Source organism: Helianthus annuus, chromosome 15 (genome assembly GCF_002127325.2).
Source record: "Helianthus annuus cultivar XRQ/B chromosome 15, HanXRQr2.0-SUNRISE, whole genome shotgun sequence".
In the NCBI taxonomy this organism is placed as follows: Eukaryota; Viridiplantae; Streptophyta; class Magnoliopsida; order Asterales; family Asteraceae; genus Helianthus; species Helianthus annuus.
Genome location: NC_035447.2, coordinates 102,676,801 through 102,701,700, shown reverse-complemented (window position 1 = coordinate 102,701,700; position 24,900 = coordinate 102,676,801). Strand labels below are relative to the sequence as shown.

Here is a 24,900-nt window from a genome sequence, read left to right as displayed (position 1 = left end):
ATTCTATCATCCTCAAATCATCGTTCATCGAAGTCGAAATATCGAAAATCGTCGCGAAACACTCAAAACCAGGCAAGCCGATCGAACAGGGCAACCTGATCGAACAGGCTAGCCGATCGAACAGGCTGTTCGATCGGACAGCTGCTCGATCAGGGATGCTGTTCGATCAGCTGACCCTTTCCTCTTTTGGAAGCCTATAAATAGGGCTGTCCTTGTCAAGCTTTCCACTTTTGGAAAAGCTCTGACCGACCAGCCTCTTCTTCTCACTAAATCTCAGATTTCTCTCAAACCGGTAAGTATTTCGCTCTAATACTTGTACGTTTTTGTTCATTAATCGATTCTCCATCTTTCTATCTTTCAAAATCTGAGTTTCATCCATGAAATCACCAAGATCTAGGTGTTCTTGAGTGATGTCATCATGGTGTTCTTGGTGTTCATCAAGAACTTCATGTTCTTGACTTCATTCAACCATGAATAAGCTAGATCTAACCGATTTCCACATAAATAATCTAAAATCTTCCAAAGATCTTAACATTTCACGGTGGAAAAGGATTGGAAGATGGGTTTTCATCTATCTTTCAACTCTTTTACACTCAAAAAGGTGAAAACGAGACTTGAACCGATTTACAAATCAATCTAAACAAACACATGGTTCAAGATTCGGGTTTTACCGAGAGATTACCGACTCCGGGTTAAACGTTAAACTTGGGTTCCAAACCATCTCTGACCGAGTTTGGGTGATTCCTGCTCGAGTCAGTAGGCTAAATGGGGACTTCAGTTTTGTGGTTCAACTCGTAGTCAAAATATCTCTAAAACATCAACAATTAACGGGAAGAAACAAGTGTTAAGTGATAGGTTAAACGAATCGAGAAGCTGGCCGAACGGCTAGGCTGTTCGATCGAACAGCCCAACCGAACGACTATGCCAGCCGATCGACTAGGCTAACCGATCGACTAGCACTTAGTCCCACAAACTCATGAAGTGTAGTATTGACGAGGTACTGTTCGATCGACTACGCCAGTCGATTGTAAACATTACTGCTCGAATCATGAGATACTATACTTCAAACACTTAGACTTTTGAAACATTGGAATGTCACCCGATCGAGCATGCCAACCGATCGAGTGACATATTTGAAAACAATGCAATGCTAACCGATCGGTTGGGCTAACCGATCGAACGGCCGTTCGATCGGCCGACTTGAAAGGTAGTACAAGCCATCATACACAAACACATCCTTCACATCAAAGGAAGAAACAATCCACTTGAAGGAACCAGCCGATCGAGCCAGCCAGCCGATCGAATGGATGTTCGAACGGACTTTCAAACCAATCGAACAGTCCACTCGATCGAACTGCTGTCCGATCGAATGGCCTACTCGATCCAAGTACATTGGTTACTTTTTCCGCGTTACTCATCGTTGTGTTATCGAACTATTCAGGCTAACCTATTCTCAGTGCTCCCTTCAATCCACAATCAACCACAGTGAGTATACTCGATCCCTTTTTGCTTTCAGCACTTTTGGGTGTTACATACGTAATCTATCAAATTCACAAACAACACAAACTATCTGAACGCTAACCTACTTGCATGTATTACTTGTCTAAATGATTGCTGTTTATTATGTTTACACGTGGAGTGCTATCTGCCTGCTTTAGCAACGTAGTACTATAGTTTGGACTCAGCACCCGTTCACACGGGGGTTGCTAAGGACAATTACTTGCATGGATTACGGTGGTAATCATGTATTGCGAACTGTCTCGGACAGTCAACTCAAAGTCATTGGTATCGGTGGTCCCATGTTGATAATTTACATGCATCGTTTGCCCTTGTGTACGTGCTTGGTTATGCGTAAACTATTCGAACTCTATATGCTATATCAAACTTGTGTACTCACCTTTACATTATATGTATTGACTTTTATTTTAACGTATGTGACAGGTGTTTAAGCTACTAGTGTGCTAGGGAAGCGAGGCAATAATAAGCTTCTAGGAGCCTGTGACCTTAGGACAGTGTCCACGTGCCTGCTCCAGGGCCATAATTATCTGTAGATCTTGTACTGGCACCTGTAGTCAGTAAGATTTACGGATAGCCGTCTAGAAGTCTTAAAACAATATTTACATTCGGTTTGTAATAACTAAGAATTTGAGTTGTCGGAACAGTTCCCATATTGTTTAGTTGATTTCTATGATAACTTGATATTGTTTGGGACACGGTATGGGACGTGTTGTGTAACTGAATTGTATGTTAGTTGTTATGGAAACTTCTGAACAATCTGTTTCGCTCAGTGCCGCGCCCCGATGATTCCGCCATCGGTTGGGGTGTGACATCAGGGGTTACCAATATATCCGAGAGGTGTTCCCCACAAGATAAGCAAGTTTATTATTTAGGTTTATATCTCTAAAACAATCTACTGAATGTATAAAAACCTACTGGCATATCGTCAGTGAGATCGTTTATCACATTTGTCTTCCAAATCTTTAGCGTGCTGTGATAGTCCACTGATGTACTATCATTTCCTCTTTTTCACAACAAAACTCATTTTTGATTTTACGATGTTTTTGGCTTTTTCAAATTTTCTAATGTTTTTGGATTTTCTGAAATTTCTTACTCCCCCTAAAATTCAAAACCATTTTAAAAAAATATGACAAACTGATGAGAATTACTTCAATTCTCCATCCACTTGGCGTAAACAATCAGAACTCCCCCTGACAACAAACTATTTTCCCATTAAGATTTCAAAACACTTAAGTTTGTTTCAATCAAAATGGTTTTTCCGGAAAATAAGTTTTGTTGATTTCACCAACCATTTGTAGGATAGAGGTTAATTCATCACTTTGTTCTTCAACTACTTGTACGAAGGTTAAATCAAGTTCAACTTAATGACCTTGATTAACCACTTGTAGGTGAAAATCCCTTCTTCAACCACTTGTAGGTTCAACCAAACCATGCCAACCCAACCATTTATAATATTGAAATATGACAAGTTTCAAGAATAATAAAACCTCTTGTAGGACGAAATTTCACAGATGTGAATTTCTCAAGTCCAGAGTTTAGTCATGATAGGTTCTATCCCAGTTACTAACCTGGGGTGAACCATCATCATCTGGTTTCTTCGTTTTCTTTTCATAAAATTCCTTTACCCCTTTGACCTTCCCGTCAATCATTTTTCCAAAAATATTTTGAACTGTGGGGTTAAAGGCTTTTTCAACATCAAATTCTTTCTTTTCAGAAAAGATGTTTCAAAATTAACCACTGATGATTCAAAATTATGGCTCCAGATTCAAAATTCAAAATTATGGCTCTAGATATATAAGATACCATCTTCTTCAATCAATTACTCTCTCTAATCCATTTCTCTCTCAACTCTCTCTCTCTCTCTCTCTCTCTCTAAATGCAGGTTTCGATTTCCACAGGTAACTTATTGTTAGTGATTCATTTATATTATCTGTTTGAAATTAATTGGATATATATTGTATTTGTAACTTAATGTATTTCAATTTAACCTAAACAACGATATCAGGTTTGTATAATCCCAACTTCTCTCCCTTTTCTTTTTTATGTCTCTTCTTCTTCTTCTTCTTCTTCTTCTTCCGTGATTCACAATCCATCAAATCTTTATGCATTCGTAATTGATTTCTGTTACGCATCTACACAACATCTTCGATTGTTGTTGATTTCATAAAGATTGATTGATATCTCTGTTGATTTCGGCGTATTTGGCGAATCAAAGAATATGGATGCAAAATTCAAAAACCCTCTTTCTCACACACTTCAGGTACAGTTTGTTTGATTGTAAATTCATGGATTGTAGTTGATTATTGACTTGATTGTTTGTTTGATAGAGTTTGATTTGAAGTTATGTTGTTCTTGATTATTGTTTTGTTAGGTTTTCTTTCTAGGGTTTAAGGTGCAGTTTGAAATTCAATTGGAGATTCTTTTACGGCTGTCTGATGAATAAGAAGAAGATACCTGAATCAAAATTCAATAACCCTCTTTCTCACACTTCAGGTACAGTTGATTAGTGAGCTACTATTTATACAAATCCATTTTCAGTTTTAGAGAGTGATTAGTGCGATATTTGGTACTGTTGTTCTAACTGGCCAGTTGATTATGTTTGGAGTTTATATTATTTTACTTATGTTTGCCTGCTAAAAACTTTCTAATGGACACTTGGCAAAAAAAATACATTAACATAGAGAAGTGGACAGGTCATTGAGATTAGATTACTGTCAAGTGTTCATAAAGAAGATTTTTAGGAGGATACAAGAAGACAACATTACCCTTGCAAAAGAGAATTTTTAAGCATTTACTTTTTCAGGCTGTTGGTGATGCTTTCAATGAAGGTGTATGTGAAGAACAGGCTAGACTGACGTGTATCGGCCCAAAAGCAAAAGAAGCTTGCGAGAATCAAAAGGTTAGAAAGGTTGGTTTGTTTGTTGGTAGATACACATATTTATACGGATGTATAATCTTTCAGATCACCAACACCAGATCTGATTCATGGAAATGATTCATGGTTGAAAGCTCTAAAAAGTTGCATCTCTGACTCAAACGTGAAACACATGGACTCTATAGACTTGACAGCTGCCGGATATGATAATTTGGAATCATCGATGAAACTTAAGCTTTTAGTTTTCCTCTGTGATGAAGGTCTTGGAACTGAGTAAGATAATTATTTAATTATGTACACCAAAAATGATTTAACATTTATATTAATTTACTTGTATAATGATTGTATACTTGGTGTTATTCAACAGAAAGATAAGAAATTGGATTGATGATCAAAATGTGAAGTTTGTTGAAAAGAGAAAGGAAGCAAAGGAGAAACTTTCGGTTGCAAAAGATAAGGTATAAATAGTTGTTTATATAAAAGAATAGCTTGAATTAGTTTGTTTTTAATGATTTGGTGTGTGTTTTTTTTAATCTATAGGAGAAAACTATAAAGCTGAAAATGCAGGATGATATTGCCAAAGCAATCATAGCGAAAGAAGGTGTTCCTCTTACTTTAGCTGAACATGATGCTATTGTTTCTAAGATCAAGAATAAAGCAGCCGAAGCACATGTTGAAATGCTTGCATGTAAAGAAATGGTTCCAGTTGGTAAGTTTTATTTTATTTATATGACCAAAATTATAATATCTGATCTGTTAGGTTGACCCATTATCTAAAATGTGTGATTATGTAGATAAATCGAGGCCCGATGCTGTGAGAGTAGCACCGATTTTCAGGGACAACAGTGGGCATATGTACTGGAGATTAAAAGGGTGTTCCGAGAATCCTGGTATTCTTCTTTAAGGTGAGATCCAGATGCAGTTTATGAAGGTTTAATTAACTTTTATCCTTTTTCTTTCTTTTCAGATGTTATATACTTATATTATAGACAACTATGTAACTGCCTTATGTAAAGGGGTGTTCACGGTTCAGTTTAAAACCGTGAGACTGTCCAAACCGGTTGGGTAATCTGACCCAAATGGTGGTTGAGACCACTGTTCGGTTAAAACAGCGGTTGAGACCACTGTTCAGTTAAAACAGCGGTTGAGACCACTGTTCGGTTAAACCAGCGGTTGAGACCACTGTTCGGTTAAAACAGCGGTTTCATGAAACGTGTTAAAATGTATGTATGAGACTCTTGAAGTGAAACAGAGCCTTCAACAATGAGATTCAGAACCATCAAAGGTTCTACTGAAATCATAGCGGTTTCATGGTCTGTTTATTTTGTTATAGAGGACAACCCACATTCAGGTTTCAGGTATTCTTGATAACAAGCATGTGAACTGGGTTATGAAATCATATGAACTGAAGAGTTGTTTTATTTTTGTTGTAGTTTACAGAGGTATAAAGTTGATGATTGTTGTAAACGGTCTGCTGATTCTAAACAATTGGAGAAAGAATTTCAAACTGAGGTAATTTAAAAGTTTAATTGAATTTAACATATTAATTTTTTGGCCTACAAACAGAAGCTTAAACAGAGTTATATCCTGTTGTTAAAACATCTGATATAATTCTCATATTTTTTTGTCTAGAATTACATTAGAAGCTTGAACATATGGTATTATATTTCACGCTGCAGAAGTCTTTATCTGATGTGTGGAGAACTATCTTAGAACTCCGGGATTCTTTAGCTTCAAAGAAAGTCGATATGACCTTGCTGATAGTTCAGCTAAGGCTTTATGCTGCTTTATATCGACAAGTAAGTCATTTTTCTATCATTGTTCCCGTATGTATCCCTACGTTTTTCCACCATTTAAACATCTATCTTGAGTGTTTTTAATTTTCATATAGTTGATTTATGAAGTATGTTGTTTGGTTATAGGTTCTGTGGGATAAGAAACTAAAGACTATTGTGAACAATGAGAGTGAAGAGATCATTCGCATGTTGAATACCGAATGCAATGAAATAGAAGAGAATCCTTCCTTGGAATCGCCGGAATTCAACACAACGCCTTCTACATGCACCGCGCTTTGGTAATTTTCACTTTTTCACTTTCAAAGGTTCTGATTTCAATCATTTGATTTTGAAATTTGTTGATTATGAACTCTAAATCCGTGGTTTCTGTATCGTTAATTAGACATCTGAAGGCTATATATTGTAGGATTTGATGGTGTTTTTGAATATTTTAAGGAATCTAAACTTGGTGGGGAATTGACTTCATCGTTCTTTAAAGGTTTTTTTTTTGTCATTGATTTTAGAAAATAACATCTTTGAAAGACTGGTAATAGAAACTAATGAGGGTGTTTTTTCTTGATAAAGTTGAGATCTTTTGCTTTCAAATTGAACCACGACATCTTACAAAATTTTATGTTTATATGATGATGGCAGTTGGTGGTGGAGGCGAACGGTGTCTTCATGGTGTTAAAGGAAGACAACATGTGAAATTTGTTTACGAGTCCATGTTTCTTTCCCTGGTATGATTCTATGATTTTATTGTATATTAAGTTTGGATATAAATCAAATCTTACTGGTTTAGAGCTACACTTTAACAGTTTTTTATTGGTTTAGAGCTAAACTTTAACAGGTTTTTTTTCATTTGAAGAAACAATGGAATCTATACAGAAGCAAAAGCGATTAAGGAAAGGAATAAAATGGTGCTATACCTGCCATATTAGAATGAAGTAGGGTGATGGATGAGCGCACGATATCATGGTGTGTTATAATGCGAGCTCTTGTCTCGTGTGTTTTTTTTAATTTTTTGCACCTCAGATTGCTTTCCCTGTCTTTTTCATTTCCATTTTTGCTTTCTGATCATGTGAAGTTGTTTCCATATTGCAGAGTATGTAATTCGTAAAGGCAAAACTCAGATATTTGTTGTTTGTAAAGGAGATGTTGATTCACAACCATTAAGCTAAGAGAGAATTAGTGACAGAACATACAGTTGAATGATGTACATTAATTGCAGAGGATTCCATTGGAAGAAGCATGGTTCATAGAGATTTTCCAGTAATTATTTCGAGTGTTGACATGTAGACACCATATATAAGAATGGATGTTAAGGGGTAAATGGGTCAATTTGAGACTTATAACTAACTAACTAATTGTCTTTAGGGGATGGTCTTCATATACATTTTTTTACAGTTTAATAACCTTTGTGTTCCTTATGTATACATTTATACCTATAGGAAAAAAATGTTGATTTTAAAGACAGATTTATATTTTTATGCAAGTGCTAAATATTTCAAATCCTAACATTGGGTAATATTTTATAGGGTTTGAAAACAGTGGTTGAAACCACTGTTGTAATCAAATTGGGTTTGGAGAAAACAGTGGTCGAAACTACTATTGGGTAATATTTTATTGGGTTTATTGGGTTAAAACAGTGGTTTGAAACCACTGAACTACAGTTTTAACCTAACAGTGGTTTCAACCGCTGTTTTCTACACAAAATTTATTTTAACCCAATAAACCCAATAAAAAATTACCCAACAGTGGTTTGAACCATTGTTTTCTCCAAGCCTAACAGTGGCATAAACTTAACTTCAAATAATATTAAACAACTTATTAATCAAACCAAAGTATCCTTACATATCCTTTATTTGTTATTTAATTGATGTTTCTTTTCTTTATAATCCATTTTTAATTAAACTTTAAAAAATGTATAATCATTCATCGACTAACAAAATATGGTATGCATGGTTTTCTAACGACCACTGTTGGGTTAAAATGGTGGTTTAAACCACTGTTGGGTTAAAATAGTGTTTTGTTGTGGACAGATGTTTAAAAATAAAACAGTGGTTGATACATCTATTGACAAGTCAACAGACGGAAACAGATGTTTAAAACTACTGTTGGGTTAAAGCGGAGTGTTGTGGAGAAAACTATTGTTGAAACCGCTGTTTGGTTAAAACGGTGGTTTAAAACCACTGTTGGGTTAAAATGTATTTTGTGGAGGTTGAAGGGGACTGAAACGATTGTTGATTTAAAATATTGTTTTTTGGAGAAGGAACATGCTTGAATGGAAATGTTATTTTGTTTACAGAATGAATTATAAGTTGTATATTTTTGTTATTTTTCATACTCTAAACTTTAAGTATTACCGACTGACTTATCTATTTATAAGTCTATAAATATAACAATATTCATCATTTATATGTGTTATGCATGGTTTTCTAAGAAACAACCCGTGTTTGCACACGGGTCTTACCGCTAGTATATATATATAGGGGAAGGATCCACTAAAAAGTAGATTTTGCCTAAGTAGCCTAAGAAGGATTGTGATGATGACATGTGGCACTCCTAATAAGTAGGAATGAAGGGCATTTTGGTCCTTATAAATATGAGGGAAAATTACACGTGCCACCCCTTTTGTTTTTTAAAAATACAAAAAAAAAATATAGCACAAACAATGTAGTACAAAAAAATATAGCACAAAAAAATCTAGTACAAAAAAATATAGCACCAAAAATGTAGTACAAAAAAATATAGCACAAAAAAATCTAGTACAAAAAATATAGCACAAAAAAATATAGCACAAAAAAATCTAGTACAAAAAAATATAGCACGAAAAAATTCAGCAAAAAAATGCAGTACAAAAATATCCAGCACAAAAAAATTGAGAAAAAAATTAAGACAAAAAAATCCAGCACAAAAATATAGTACAAAAATCCAGCACAAAAAAAATGTTATACAACTTAGAAATACAACACATTTTAGTGGGTTTTTTTAGTCTTCATATTCTATATAGCAATATGGTACTCAAATTAAAGATAAAAAGATGCTCGATTTTACGATGAAATTTTTATGAAAAAATAATGTCGTATAAAAAAGTTATGAACGTTTAAAAAATGGGGGTGAAATATGCATGTGCCTTGCATGTGGAGAGAGAAAGTTCATAAATAAGATTTTTCCCAAGATACCGTTGCACTCCTCCTTCCTCCTACACTTTCATCTTAACCATTGATTTGAAAATTGAATGGTTAAGATTCCTTCTTATCCTACTTAGGCAAAATAAACTTTTTATTTGATCTTACCTCTGTATATAGGGAAAAGTTCATGCGAGAACCACCTTTATTGCGAGAACCGCAAGAAACAATGTGAACACAAAATAAAATCTAAAAAAAATCAAAAAAGCACTCAAAATTTTTTTTTTTTAATATTTTTCTTAAAAAAATCGCTATATTTCGTTACCATAAAAAAAACTTATTTTTTTCGAGTAACAGTTATCTATGCACATGTGCATATGTATCATTACTTCGACAAATTCGGTAATACATTATCAGGAATAGACAATTGCACTTTAATTTACAATACCATTCGTAATACACTACTTTTTACATTACCAATATTCAAAATGCACATGTGCATCATTAGGTATAACCATGATATAACGTGTTTTGGTGCAAAAAGTTTGTGATTTTGAATGGAGAAGTAGGCCCACATACATGTTTTTTGGTTACTTATATCTAGTGGTTGATGGTTTGGTTATAGTTGTCAATTTATGATGTAATATGTTGATTGGATGTATAAATGGTGTTTACATACATGTAATAAAGTGAAAATATTGGTAATGATATTGTATTATGGATGGTATGAGGTAATGGTATTGTATTATGGATGGTAGGAGGTAATGGTAGTGTATTATGGATGGTATGATAGATGAAAGGGAAAGTGTATTCAAAGTAGTGTACCAAAACACCTTATTTCATGTTGATACATATAGATGTACATGTGCATTTCTAATATTGGTAATGTAAAAAGTATTGTATTACACATGGTAGTGTAAATGAAAGTGCAATTGTCTAATAGTTGTAATGAATTACGGAACATGTCAAAGAAATGACAAAAATGCACATGTGCATGTTTGTGTATTATGGATGGAATGATAGATGGAAGAGAAAGTAGTGTACCAAAACACCTTATTTCATGTTGATACATATAGATGCACATGTGCATTTCTAATATTGTTAACGTAAAAAGTAGTGTATTACACGTGGTAGTGTAAATGAAAGTGCAATTGTCTAATATTTGTAATAAATTACGGAATTTGTCCAAGAAATGATACAAATGCACATGTGCATGGATAACTGTGACTCGGATCTTTTTTTTTTTTGTAAACGAAATATAGCGATTTTTACAAAAAAAATAGTAAAAAAAAAAAATTTTTTTTGGTGTTTTTTAGATTTTTTTAGGTATTACTGTTTGTGTTCACACTGGTTCTCGCGGTTCTCGCAATAAAGGGTGGTTCCTAATGGATCCTTCTCCTATATATATATATATATATATATATATATATATATATATATATATATATATATATATATATATATATATATATATATGGAAAGTTTCATTGGGGAACACTAAAAAGGTGGGGAACAGCGGGGAACCGACTCAAACGAACTCCGATTGGACTCATTCCAGCGGTGTTGGAACCAGCTCGTCGAACCCTAACTAAGATCTCTTAACCTAAATCCTAACTCTTAAACTCTAAACCCTAAAGCTAAAAAATAAGGCTAAAATCTAAGCTAAACCGTAAAATCTAAACTACAAACCCTAAAAGCTAAACCCTAAAGGCTAAACCTAAAGCTAAACCCTAAAGCTAAACCTCAAAGCTAAACCCTAAACCCTAAAGCTAAACCCTAAACCCTAAAGCTAAACCCTAAACCCTAAAGCTAAACCCTAAAAGCCAAACCCTAATATATTTAGGGTTTAGGGGTTATGATTTAGGGTTTATGGTTAAAAGATCCTAGTTAGGGTTCGACGAACCGGTTCTAACGCCACTGGAATGAGTCCAATCGGAGTTCGTTTGAGTCGGTTCTCCACTGTTCCCCACTTTTTTAGTGTTCCCCAATGAACCTCACTATATATATATGTATATATATATATACACATATATATATAGGGGTAAGATCAAATAAAAAGTTTATTTTACCTAAGTAGGATGAGAAGGAATCTTAACCATTCATTTTTCAAATCAATGGTTAAAGATGAAAGTGTAGGAGAAAGGAGAAGTGTAAGGGTATCTTGGGAAAATCCTATTTATGGACTTTTTCTCTCACATGCAAGACACATGCATATTCCACACCCGTTTTTTAAACGTTCATAACTTTTTTATACGACATTATTTTTTCATAAAAATTTCGCCGTAAAATCGAGCGTCTTTTTATCTTTAATTTGAGTACCATACTGCTACATAAAATATGAAGACGAAAAAAACTCACTAAAATGTGTTGTATTTCTATGTTATATAATATTTTTTTTGTGTTGGATTTTTGTACTATATTTTTGTGCTAAATTTTTTGTGCTGAATTTTTTGTCTTTTATTCAATTTTTTTGTGCTGGATTTTTTTGTACTACATTTTTTGCTGAATTTTTTTGTGCTATATTTGTTTGTAGTATATTTTTTTGTGCTATATTTTTGTACTATATTTTTGTACTAGATTTTTTTGTGCTATATTTTTTTGCACTGCATTTTTGTGCTATATTTTTCTGTACTAGATTTTTTGTGCTAAATTTTTTTGTATTAGATTTTTTTGTTGTATTTTTAAAAAACAAAGGGGTGCCACATATCATTTTTTTACTCCTATTTATAAGGACCAAAATGTCCTTCATTCCTACTTATTAGAAGTGCCACATGTCATCATTACAATCCTTCTTAGGCAACTTAGACAAAATCCACTTTTTAGTGGATCCTTCCCCTATATATATATATATATATATATATATATATATAGGTAGAGGATCCTGTAAAAAAGGCCTAAAGTGTGAGAAAGGTAAGAAAGAATCTCAGCCATTAGATCTTTGATCTAATGGTTGAGATAATAGGGACCAAATTGTAAAATATTTTTATTAATTTGAACTGAATTGAAATATCTAGGGGCAATTGTGTCTTTTTATCCCCATTTTCTAAATCAAAATCCCTACAATTTCTCTCTCTATCTCCAGATCTCTCTCTATCATACGTTCAGAATTTCTCTCTCCATTATCAACTCCAAGACCACCACGAATCGGAAGATTAAACATCAATCGGAAGCCGGTGTCGGAAGCGGTTGTTGAAGACGATCGTTGTTGATTTTGGATGACGGATGCGAGCGGCTGCATGTTTATTGAAAACATCAATCTCAAAGACGGTGTCGGAAGCGGGGCTGCATGTTTATTGATTCGGATGACGGATGCGAGCGGCAGCGGCGGTGGTGGTGGTGGTTCGAGCGGCGGCGGTTGTGGTGGTGCTGGATCGGCAGCGGTGGTGCCGGAAGTGGCAGTGGTGGTGGTGCCGGAAGTGAAGAAGATGATACAGAGGTGTTTTATTTTATTTTCTGAATGGTGTTATTTTGTTTACTGAATGGTGTTATTTTGTTTGCTGAATGGTATTTTTTTGTACTGAATGGTGTTACATTCTTTGTACTGAATAGTTTTTTTATTTTTATTTTACTGATGAATGGTGTTATTTTTGTACTGAATGGTGTTAGTTTTTTCTTTTCAGTAATGGTGTTTATTTTATTTTTCTGAATGGTGTTATTTTTTTCTGAATGGTGTTATTTTGTTTATTGAATGGTGTTATTTTGTTTGCTGAATGATGTTATTTTTGTACTGAATGGTGTTATATTCTTTGTACTGAATGGTGTTTTTTTTATTTACTGCTGAATGGTGTTATTTTTGTACTGAATGGTGTTATTTTTGTGCTGAATGGTGTTATATTTTCTGAATTGTGTTATATTTAAAACACCATGTATGAACATGATCTGAATGGTGTTATATTTATGGACGGTTATAATTCCTAAAATCCAGGTTTTTCTCTCTCCAAATCCTTAAATCAAGGATTACCATATTTGAATTTGTTAATTAATTTACAATCTTACCCTTTTCAATTAATTTAGATCTAATGGTTGAGATTATTTCTTACCTTTCTCACACTTTTGGTCTTTTTTACAATAACTCCACCATATATATATATATATATATAGGGGGCTGCTAGAATGAAAACCACCTCGAGTTGTAAGAACCGCGAGAACTACACCCCACGGGTGGGCGTTCACCATGATTTTTTTTACAACTAGATGTGTGAATTATAAACACAGCCGTAAAAAAAAAAATTTAAACGCCGCGGCCGAGGGGGTAGTTTTTTACACCACAAGTTTGGTGTTTTTAATTTTTTTTCTTTTTTCTTTTTTTTTTCACCAAACTTGTGGTGTAAAAAACTACCCCCTCGGCCGCGGCGTTTAATTTTTTTTTACGGCTGTGTTTATAATACACAAATCTAGTTGTAAAAAAAAATCATGGTGAATGCCCACCCGTGGGGTGTAGTTCTCGCGGTTCTTACAACTCGGGGTGGTTTTCATTCTAGCGGCTCCCTATATATATATATATATATATATATATATATATATATATATATATATATATATATATATATATATATATATAAACGGGATCAGGAGAAAACGCTCAAAAGTGTGAGAACGGTGAGAACGCTTCCTGGCCTAACACGTGTCCCGCGTCATAGAGAAGGGCGGAGGGGCTTTTTTGTCTCTTCATTCTTCTTTTATTTCCCAACACGGTATAATATTTTATGGCGTCTAAGTTTTTTTGGCGTTAATTGTATTTTTTAAACTTTTTGGCGCTGAATTAATTGTTTTTGTGTCACATATATAATTTTTTGGCGTTATAGAGTTTTCTGGTTATTTTTTTTGGCGTTATGGCATTTTGTATAATAATTCACTACGAGTCTCTAATATTTGCATAAGATTACAATAAGACCAATTTTTTTGGCGTTTAGTGAATTTTTTGGCGTTTAATACCCTTTACAAGGTGTTTTGCCAGCAGCTGTTCTCCAGTTTTCATACTTCTAGCTTTTTGGTGTTTGTAGTTTTTGGCGTTTTATATAATAATGTTATTTTCTTATAGAGAATTAGTTAACAAATCAACATATAACTTGATATCAAAACAATATAAAATGAAATCTAAAATAATAAAAAATTGTAATCTAATTTCTCTTCCGAATCTTCACTGCATCAGGCTCTATCTTCTTGAATTTGTTTTGGCGTTTTGAACCTTTTTTTGAATAGTTTAGCTAGATGCCAACTTTCCTACATAAACCCCGTATTTTTCAGAAGAAGCTGCTTAGTGACATCCTGTTTTTTGGTGTGATATTCTTGTTTGGCGGCATGTCATTGAAGATCAACTCTTGCTTGATGCTATTTGTAATAATGCAGTCCAAAATAGCATTTTACACTTTAGTTCAACCCTTTCTTCCATGCCTAGAATCATCAAGAAGAAAGCTCACATGATGGCATATCACTGTCATCAGTCTCATTTTCTTGAATATTTGTCCATCTCATCCAGCAAAATATTATTGAGTTAACCCCGTTAGAAAAAGGATCCATTTCAGTGAAAGCTTTGACATCTGTGGCATTTTAAAGGGAGTGGTTTATAGAGGAAATGGCGTTTTTGTGTTTTTCTGGGTGTGATTAATTTCGTTGTGTATAGACCCCTCTCTTATAGCAGTTTTTTGGCGCGTAGTTTAGGCGAGACTTTTTATTGTAATAAATGATAGTAATAAAGTAACTGTCTTTTCAGTTACTGTATTTTGTATTTACTGTGTTGATCAGCTTTTATCAGTTTTATAGGTTATAGACGTCCCATCTTCTAAGTTTAGCGTTTTTTTTAAATGGCCTTATGCAGACCAACATGACAAAATACAATAACGGAGTAAATAAAATAGTAAGGAGGAATTTTTTTTTTGTTATTTATGGCGTTTTGTAAGGGTTAACCATTTTTAGTATTATTTTGGCGTTTTTCTAATAAAGATAGTAATATATCATTTAATTATCTTAAAAAAAAGAAGATTACATAGAAGAAAAAAATGAGGAAAAAAAATAAAATCCTTCGTCGGAAGGTAGTTTATCTGAATAGTATCCATCACTTATGTCATCTTCTTCCTCCTCGGAGTCTTCATCTTGATCTTCATCCATGTCATCACATTCACCTTCATCAGCTTCTTGTTCCTGAAGATTCTGAAGCCTCCACCTGAACATGTCTTGCATTAACTCCAATTTTGAGTCTATTTCTGTGTTGGTACAAGTGGCGTTATGCAATTCTTCCATGAAACCCAGTCGCTGCTTTGTCATGATGGTCTCTAGCCAGTAGACTTCCTGCTCTCCGCTGTCGTATGTAACCGTTACCATGTCTATTTCATCATCAAAACGCCATGATGTCATAACAGGGTCTGGCTTCACATCTCCTTTGATTGGTCCAAATTTTCTGGTTAATTCTTTCATAAGCATATGCGTTTCATGGCATTCGTTGTCTAGAGAGATGCCAATGGATAAGATTTGCCTCTGTATCTATTCTTCCATCTTAAGAATTGCCCTGACCGTCATAACATACACCCTTCTCCTGTTGTCAAAATGGAGGACGTATCGCCTGATTCCCAGAGTGTATCTCCATGAAACGATTGTTGCCATTTTTGGCGTTTTGCTTAAGTTGACGTTTTTGGTTAACGATTTATTTATTTTTATTTTTTTTTTTGCAGAAAATGGATAGATTGAAGTGATTATGGAAGTTATGGTTTATGTTTGTTTATATAATGATGTTTTGGCGCGTAATTTAGGAGGGAATTTCTTCTAATAAATGTTAATAACTGAAATTCAGTTATTTGTGTTGTTTCATCTTCCTGTAATAATCAATGCGTTTTATTTGTAATTTTTGGCGTTTTGTTTTTAATGGCGTTTTATTTTTTTATGGCGTTTTATCATTTGATGGCGTTTTGAATATGAGGGGTAAAAGACCCTTTTACCCTTAATGAAGCGCGTCCCACCTAATAATATTTATGTTATTTATGAAAATGCCACCGTGCAATCTAGTCCATTAATTGTTTTGATCGGATGATTCATAATCGTTCTTACACTTTTCACCGTTTTCTCCAAATCCTGACCCTATATATATATATATATATATATATATATATATATAGGATAGGGATATGGTAAAAAGTGTCTAAAATGTAAGAAGGGTAAGAAGTGTTTTAAACCATTGGATATTTGATCTAATGATTGAGATCAATAGGGTATAAAAATGTAAATTGTGTTTTAATTAGAGGGACCTTATGTAAAATTGAAGGGCAATAGTGTCTTTTTCAATGTTTGAAATATGGTAACCATATCATACACGACCAAAAAACTCCTACATTCACTCCTTTTTCCTTAAATATCGGAATTAATGATTCACCTTAATTGTAGGAGGTCTTTGGTTGCGTATTCGTCATACATTATCATAAAGAGAATTGTAATCAGGTTCATGGCATGGTGTTTTAAAACAACTGGATAAATTGACTATGATTCAAGTCATGGTGTTTTATCTGGAGACATTGTTCATGGCGTGGTGTTTTAAACATCTATGATTCAAGTCATGGTGTTTTATCTGGAGACATTGTATAAAAATCGTAAACACCATGACTATGATTCAAGTCATGGTGTTTTATCTGGAGTCATTGTTCATGGCGTGGTGTTTTAAACATCTATGATTCAAAGTCATGGTGTTTTATCTGGAGACATTGTTCATGGCGTGGTGTTTTAAACATCTATGATTCAAGTCATGGTGTTTTATCAATACACAACATTCCCAGAACATCTATGATTCAAGTCATGGTGTTTTATCAATACAAAATATTCCCAGATTTATCAATACAAAATATTCCCATTTCTCGACTGCAAGCCTCTCAATTATGATGGTACTGGAGGTGCAGTGGCATTTGTACGATGGACAGAGAAAACTGAGTCCACTATTCGCATGAGCCGATGCACTCCTGAACAGACAGTGGTTTACGCTACAGGGCTATTTGTGGACGAAGCTCTAACTTGGTGGAACCTTCAGGTTCAAACTCTAGGAGACGTTGCAGCCTACGGGCTAACTTGGGAAGAATTAAAGGAACGAATGAGAGAAAAATATTGTTCTAGAGCTGAGCTGCAAAAGCTGGAGACAGAATTTTGGCACCTTGAAATGGTAGGTGCCGACGTTTCAGGATACACCCAGAGATTTCATGACTTATCACGAGTGATTCCGTATATGGTCACTCCGGAATTCAAAAGAGTCGAACGATACATATGGGGTCTTCACCCTGAGATCAGGAGTCTAGTCAGCTCGGCACAACCTACCACCATAACTCAAGCTGTTACCTTAGCAGTGAGCCGCACTGAGGAGGCAGTGAGAATGAAGAAGATTCCTGCAAAGGGTTCGGAAAAGAAGGAGACTCACGTAGAGTCTACTAGTGGTGGAAAGCGAAAATTTTCACACTCTAACAAGGGTATGCGTGTGAACAACAACGAAGGCACCAATGCTAACAAACGAAGGGAAGTAAACCCACCAAGAGGTGGCAAGGCTTTCACAGCAACCAACGAAAGTAGGGGTAAAGGCTATTTAGGCACCCTGCCTAAATGCGACAAGTGTAAGTATCATCATGAGGGCCGTTGTGCAAAGTGTGATAAATGCGGTAGAATAGGCCACTATAAGGAAACATGCTGGGTAGGAAGGGGAAAAGGAAACACAAACCGTGGAGGAAATGGTAACAACAATCAAGGTAGAAATGACAACGGGAATGGAACTGGAAACAGAAATGGAAACAACAATGGCAACGGAAATGGAGCTGGAAAAGGGCAAGGATGCTACAACTGTGGTGACAACGGGCATTATAGGAAGGATTGCCCTAAGGAAAACCAGGCTCGTGGGAGAGCTTTTGTGATCGGAGCCCGAGATGCACGACAGGACCCGAACGTTGTTACGGGTACGTTCCCTATAAACCAACACTTTGCATCCGTTCTATTTGATACTGGCGCAGATTTTTGTTTCATATCTATAGAATTTAAGAATATACTTGGCCTAGATTCGAGTAAGCTAGATGTCCCGTATTCTATAGAATTGGCGAACGGAAAATTAGTCGAAGCGGATGAGGTTATTAAGGGTTGTACACTCGATCTTGGGGAGCGAAAATTTTCTATCGACCTTTTACCCGTTGGGTTGGGTAGTTTTGACGTAGTTGTCGGAATGGATTGGTTGTCCGACAACCGGGCGGAAGTAGTTTGTCATGAGAAAACTATCCGCATCCCACTGCCAAATGAAGAAACGCTTGTAATTCATGGGGAGAAGCTTGAGACACCCCTACGAATCATTACGTGTATGAAGGCGCAAAAGTGTCTCCGAAAAGGCTGTATAGCTTTCCTCGCCCACGTAGTCGACAAGGAAACCAAAGAGCCGAAGCTAGAAGACATCCCTGTCGTGAAAGAATTTCCAGAAGTCTTTCCAGAAGACTTACCTGGACTGCCTCCACAGCGCCAAGTGGAGTTTCGAATTGATTTGTTGCCAGGAGCGGCACCAGTGGCGAAATCACCATATCGGTTAGCTCCGTCAGAAATGCAGGAGTTATCTACTCAACTGCAAGAGTTACTAGATAAAGGATTCATTAGACCGAGTTTCTCACCTTGGGGAGCTCCGGTACTATTTGTTAAAAAGAAAGATGGTAGCTTTCGCATGTGTATAGATTATCGGGAATTGAACAAACTTACTATTAAGAACCGATACCCACTACCGAGAATCGACGACTTGTTCGATCAACTACAAGGCTCAAGTTATTACTCCAAGATTGACTTGAGATCGGGATACCATCAGTTGAGAATACAAGAAGAAAGTATCCCCAAGAAGGCTTTTAGAACTCGTTACGGACATTACGAGTTTCTCGTTATGCCATTTGGCTTAACAAATGCGCCAGCGGTGTTCATGGACCTCATGAATCGCGTGTGTAAGCCGTATTTGGACAAGTTCGTGATCGTATTTATTGACGATATCCTAATATATTCACGGTCAAAGGAGGAACACGAACAACATCTAAGAGCTATATTGGAGCTTTTAAAGAAGGAACAATTGTACGCGAAGTTTTCTAAATGCGAATTTTGGATTCGCGAGGTGCAATTTCTCGGACACGTGGTGAACGAGAAAGGAATTCATGTCGATCCGGCTAAGATCGAGGCGATAAAGAACTGGGAAGCGCCTAAGACCCCCACCGAAGTACGACAATTCTTGGGATTAGCAGGCTACTATCGAAGATTTATAGAGAATTTCTCAAAAATTGCTCAACCGCTAACGTCCCTAACGCAAAAGGATAAGAAATTTGACTGGGGCGAGAAACAAGAGGCGGCTTTTCAGATACTGAAAGATAAACTTTGTGACGCACCTATTTTATCCTTACCTGACGGTACCGATGACTTCATGGTCTATTGTGATGCATCGCATCAAGGTCTCGGTTGTGTGTTGATGCAACGGGACAAAGTCATCGCGTACGCGTCTCGCCAATTGAAGGTGCATGAGAAAAATTATACCACGCATGATCTTGAGTTAGGTGCGGTGGTATTCGCGTTAAAGATCTGGCGTCACTACTTATATGGTACTCATTGTACAATCTTTACAGATCACAAGAGCTTACAACATATATTTGATCAGAAGGACTTGAATATGCGGCAACGACGATGGGTCGAATTATTGAACGATTATGACTGTGAGATAAAGTATCACCCGGGCAAGGCGAACGTCGTGGCGGACGCCTTGAGCCGCAAGGAACGTGCAAAACCTCTGAGGGTGCGGGCCTTAGAGATGACCATACAAACCGATCTCACCTCTCGGATTCACAATGCTCAACAAGAAGCGCTTAAACCAGAAAATATACGAGCCGAATTTTTACGAGGAATGGAGGCACAATTGGTGCCAAAGGAGGATGGAACACTGTACTTTATGGGACGAATTTGGGTTCCATTATTCGGCGACCTACGGGCGATTATTTTGGATGAGGCTCATAAGTCAAGGTACTCTATACATCCGGGATCGGATAAAATGTACCAAGACTTAAAAGGATTTTATTGGTGGCCTAAGCTTAAAAGTGACATTGCTACCTATGTCGGAAAATGCCTTACATGCGCCAAGGTTAAGGCGGAATATCAAAAGCCTTCAGGATTACTGCAACAACCTGAAATTCCCGAATAGAAATGGGAACAAATCTCGATGGACTTCATTACTAAGTTACCCCGAACCTCAAGAGGTCACGACATGATTTGGGTAATTGTTGATCGACTTACAAAGTCCGCACATTTTCTACCGATAAGTGAGAAGGATAGCACTAAGAAACTGGCTGAAATATACCTCAAAGAGATCGTGGCACGACATGGAGTGCCTGTTTCTATTATATCGGACCGAGATGGTCGGTTCGTGTCAAGGATATGGCAATCATTTCAAAAGGCCTTTGGATCACAACTGAATCTTAGTACGGCCTTTCACCCTCAAACGGACGGCCAAAGTGAACGAACGATACAGACTTTGGAGGACATGTTACGCGCTTGTGTGATGGATTTGGGTGGAAATTGGGATACCCACTTGCCCTTAGTGGAGTTCTCATACAATAATAGTTATCACACTAGCATTCAGGCCGCCCCGTTTGAAGCTTTGTATGGACGAAAGTGTCGATCCCCGCTATGTTGGGCGGAGACCGGGGATAAACAACTCATTGGTCCGGACTTAGTTCAGGAGACCACATACAAGATCATTCAAATACGAGACCGTATCAAGGCGGCTCGCGATAGACAAAAGAGCTACGCAGACAAGGGGCGCAAACCATTAGCTTTCGAGGTCGGAGACATGGTATTGTTGAAAGTCTCGCCTTGGAAGGGCGTAGTAAGGTTTGGTAAACGTGGAAAGTTGAACCCACGCTACATTGGACCTTTAGAAATACTGGAAAAGATCAGAACAGTTGCTTACAAATTGAAACTACCAGAAGAGCTTAGTAGTGTACACGACACGTTTCACGTGTCTAATCTCAAGAAAAGTCCTACTCAAGAAACGGTCGTCATCCCAGCGGACGAGATACACGTTAACGACAAACTCCAATTTACAGAGGAACCTGTTGAGGTTACAGACTGGAAAGTGCACAAGACACGGAGGAGTCGTAGGAAGTTGGTTAAAGTTCGCTGGAACTCGCGTCACGGACCCGAGTATACGTGGGAACGTGAGGATCAAATAAAATCCAAGTACCCTCACCCGTTTCAAGACTCCCCTGCAACCAGTAACACGACTTGAATTTCGGGACGAAATTCTTCTAACGGGGGGAGAATGTGACAACTGGCAAAAATAATGGTAATTCCGTACAACTTAAGCACTTGATTTAACGTTTAATTACGTTCATTACGATTTAATTATTGCATGATTAGGTCGTACAAAGTCTAAAAATCATACGACATGGTTAAATATGCTAAACCATATTGAAACATTCACTGCGTCGCGAGAAAACTGCAAACTATGTCCTAATATGTTGGCAAAATGCTGAAAACACTATTCACTTGAACACATTATTCATGCCAGCAAGTTCCGAAAACTGTCTGAACGAGCGACGAAGGGCATGAACGCACTTTATAGACGAAATACAAATAAAAATCCCTAATTAGAGACACTAAATACCAAAACATATTAAACTTTCCGGAAAAAAAAAACACCTAAACATAAAGTGTACGATCCGTGCCTAACTATAACAAAAAAAATAAATAAATAAATAAATTGTCCGCAACACTAAATACGGCATTTTGATGTCCGTAGAACTTGTAAATAATATTTTACAACTTAAATAAGCTTGGAGATATCATTGGGATATCCGAAAACACAAGTTACCGGTGTTTCATCGCAACTTACGTAACTTATCCGTTTTTTTTATCCGACGGACTAGTAAACAATATTCTTATCACCTTAACGCCTAAACGAAGCATCTAGTGAACTAGTGAGCGATATTTTGGTGTCGTAAGCGCCTTGAATAGACGCCATAACTTCGACGGTAAATTAAAACCATAGCTCCCGGTATGAAACTATAACTTTCATATAACACCCGATGTCAAACCGGTGAGCGAACTAGTGGTACTTTTACCATCCAAAACTTATACCCACTAAACTAGTAAACAAATTTGACATTGTTTATAATCCTAAACTACCTTTAACCTCTAATTACCTAATTACATCTAATGACCAAAATATCTAACATAATTAACCTTTCCATCACATGTTAAATGTTAACAAAAAAAATATAATAATAACAAATCTCACACCCTCAAGATTTCAGCCATACCTCTACAGATACACTAGATTGATATAATTAAAAAGTATGGCTTGAATATGACAATTTTTGACCAAGATACAAGAAGATTTAAAGTTATAATTTATCTATCTCCATTATACATTATCATTGCAACACTTAAACAAACCAAAATTTCCCTCTTGTTCCCCTCATACTCACGGCCACACTTCACACCCATAAACCCTCCATTTTCACTTGACAAATTACCATTTCTAGGCCTATAAACTCCATTTTAAGTTGATACAAAGAGGTTGCAAGCTTAAGGGATCACTAAGGAGCACTTTGGAGCTTAATCTTCTTCTTAATCTTCATCTAAATCTTGTGCAAAGTTGTAAGACCCTATACACCCATGTTTTTTTTTAGCATGATTTATTATGTAGATTATGTACAAAAATGTTCATCTTGAACCCTACAACAAAATCAAGCTTAAAAACTCTAATCTCACAATAAAAGTCTAATAAATAAGATGTATATTGTGTTGGTTATGTTAATATGTGTTAGATTATGCTTATGTTAATGTTGATTATGTTAAAGTAGAGTGTTTACAAAGATGATCTTGTGTAAATTAGACTAACAAGGATGATCTAAACATTTTTATGTTTAGATCTTAACAAGATCATCATCCATATAATACATGAACTTTATATTAAACTTGAAAAAGATTTATGGCCAAAATAACTTTTATAAAAAAAAAACATCATGATGTACACTATAAAAGTGTTAAAAGTATGTTAAATTTATTTTCTAGTAAACCTATTAAAAGATTTAATAAGTGCTATCATTTTCTTATTAAAAATGTGATTAAGAATATATAAAGTTCAAAAGTTATATGGAAAATTATGTGGAAAATATTACTTGAAAAAGTAGTGCTTTGGAACTTGATTTGAAGTTGATTGTGATTATGGGCTTAAACGTGAAACTAATACGTTTTTAAGACGTGGAAAACGCCATAGTTTAGGGGAAATTATGGCGAAATTTTCTAAAAATCTAATCACGTTTAAAGTATAATTAACGAGGTGATTAACGGGGTTAAACATGATTAGTGATCTTAATTGTCATTAAGAAAGTTTTAACAAAAAGGTTTAAGTCCTAAACTATGAAGGTTTTTGATAAAACAACTTATATATCTTTATAAGTTAAAAAAAAGAGGTTATTTATTATATCTATATATATTTTTTTTAGGGAGAAAAAAAAATATATGTATATATTTTACAACCTTTATAATACATGTGTATTGTGTGTATGTACTAGAGTTAGGATTCTACAAACTAAACACAAAATACACTACACATAACAAACTCCAAAAACATGTCGACGAAAGAATGTAAAATATATGAGAAAACGAATGCAAGTTATATTACACTTTGACATGAAGCGCGGATAACGGACAATCGGACCTCGGGCGAACCGTACAAATAATATATATATTTCGACCAAATAATATATATATGCATATAACACCAAAAACCGACGCGAAATATCAAATAAATGTCATAGCGTATAAATGCGTCGCCATCGGCAACGGTCACCATATCGACACGACACGAGATGGATACTTATCACGGACGACACACGGGCGTTCTCGACCATAAAATACATGGTATCGACCCCTACGACGAACTCTAAAAACAATAATTTTTTTTGACATGGAATATATATATTTATTTTGACGCCAAAAGTTTCGGAAAGTGTAAAACGAAAATCACCAAGTGTACACATATACAAGAATATACGTATGCGAATACATATAAAATGCACTCAAAATACACTTGTAAAAATACAAGAATACTTGGTTTGATAATGGGCTAGTAAAAGCCCATTTATTTAATAAGTTGGGCTAAGCCCATTAATATGTAAATTGGCTAGGCCCGAATGCACTAATAATAATGATTAAGCCCAACAACTTAAAAGACATGGGCTAAGGCCCAATGAAAAATATATGTATATTTTTAATAAAATATATTCTAAAAATACATTACAAATACGGTTTACCTACACCTAGAAATACGGTATACCACACGTATAAATACGGTATACCTGCACGTATAAATTCGGTATACATACACGTATGAATACGGTATACGTATACATATGAAATACGCGAATACATAACGATGTACTCATATACACTTGTTAAAGTGTACACTCACAATGAATACCGTACATGTACATTATCATATATACAATGTTAAAAATAAATATTTTTAACAACTATATCTTAAAAAGATATACATATACATATATATTTGTGAAACAAATATATACCTAAAACAAACCGATCATACGTATACATGTGAACGACGTTCACCGAA

General features: G+C 35.5%; 2 protein-coding genes across 2 annotated transcripts; both read left to right on the top strand.

The window, feature by feature from the left end:
* Nucleotides 1–3,664: 3,664 nt before the first annotated feature.
* On the top strand, nt 3,665–5,315 carry LOC118487647. The gene is made up of 6 exons (XM_035984735.1): nt 3,665–3,778; nt 3,890–4,011; nt 4,322–4,666; nt 4,761–4,851; nt 4,934–5,102; nt 5,188–5,315. The coding sequence occupies exons 3-6, from the start codon at nt 4,566–4,568 to the stop codon at nt 5,295–5,297; spliced, it is 471 nt and encodes a 156-aa protein (XP_035840628.1). The 5' UTR covers nt 3,665–3,778; nt 3,890–4,011; nt 4,322–4,565; the 3' UTR covers nt 5,298–5,315.
* A 341-nt stretch (nt 5,316–5,656) lies between these two features.
* LOC118487502 lies at nt 5,657–7,175 on the top strand. The gene is made up of 6 exons (XM_035984395.1): nt 5,657–5,751; nt 5,827–5,905; nt 6,073–6,192; nt 6,316–6,467; nt 6,823–6,908; nt 7,037–7,175. Exons 1-5 carry the CDS (start codon nt 5,657–5,659, stop codon nt 6,857–6,859), a joined length of 483 nt encoding a protein of 160 aa, XP_035840288.1. The 3' UTR covers nt 6,860–6,908; nt 7,037–7,175.
* The last annotated feature ends 17,725 nt before the right edge of the window (nt 7,176–24,900 follow it).

Bases quoted from the DNA above. Each gene is read 5' to 3' on its own strand.
- LOC118487647 (XM_035984735.1), top strand. From the start codon at position 4,566: ATGGACTCTATAGACTTGACAGCTGCCGGATATGATAATTTGGAATCA. The intron at 4,667-4,760 runs GTAAGATAATTA...GTTATTCAACAG, and splicing joins GATGAAGGTCTTGGAACTGA to AAAGATAAGAAATTGGATTG. The intron at 5,103-5,187 runs GTAAGTTTTATT...GTGATTATGTAG, and splicing joins TAAAGAAATGGTTCCAGTTG to ATAAATCGAGGCCCGATGCT.
- LOC118487502 (XM_035984395.1), top strand. From the start codon at position 5,657: ATGAGATTCAGAACCATCAAAGGTTCTACTGAAATCATAGCGGTTTCA. The intron at 5,752-5,826 runs GTATTCTTGATA...TTTTTGTTGTAG, and splicing joins AACCCACATTCAGGTTTCAG to TTTACAGAGGTATAAAGTTG. The intron at 6,468-6,822 runs GTAATTTTCACT...TGATGATGGCAG, and splicing joins TCTACATGCACCGCGCTTTG to TTGGTGGTGGAGGCGAACGG.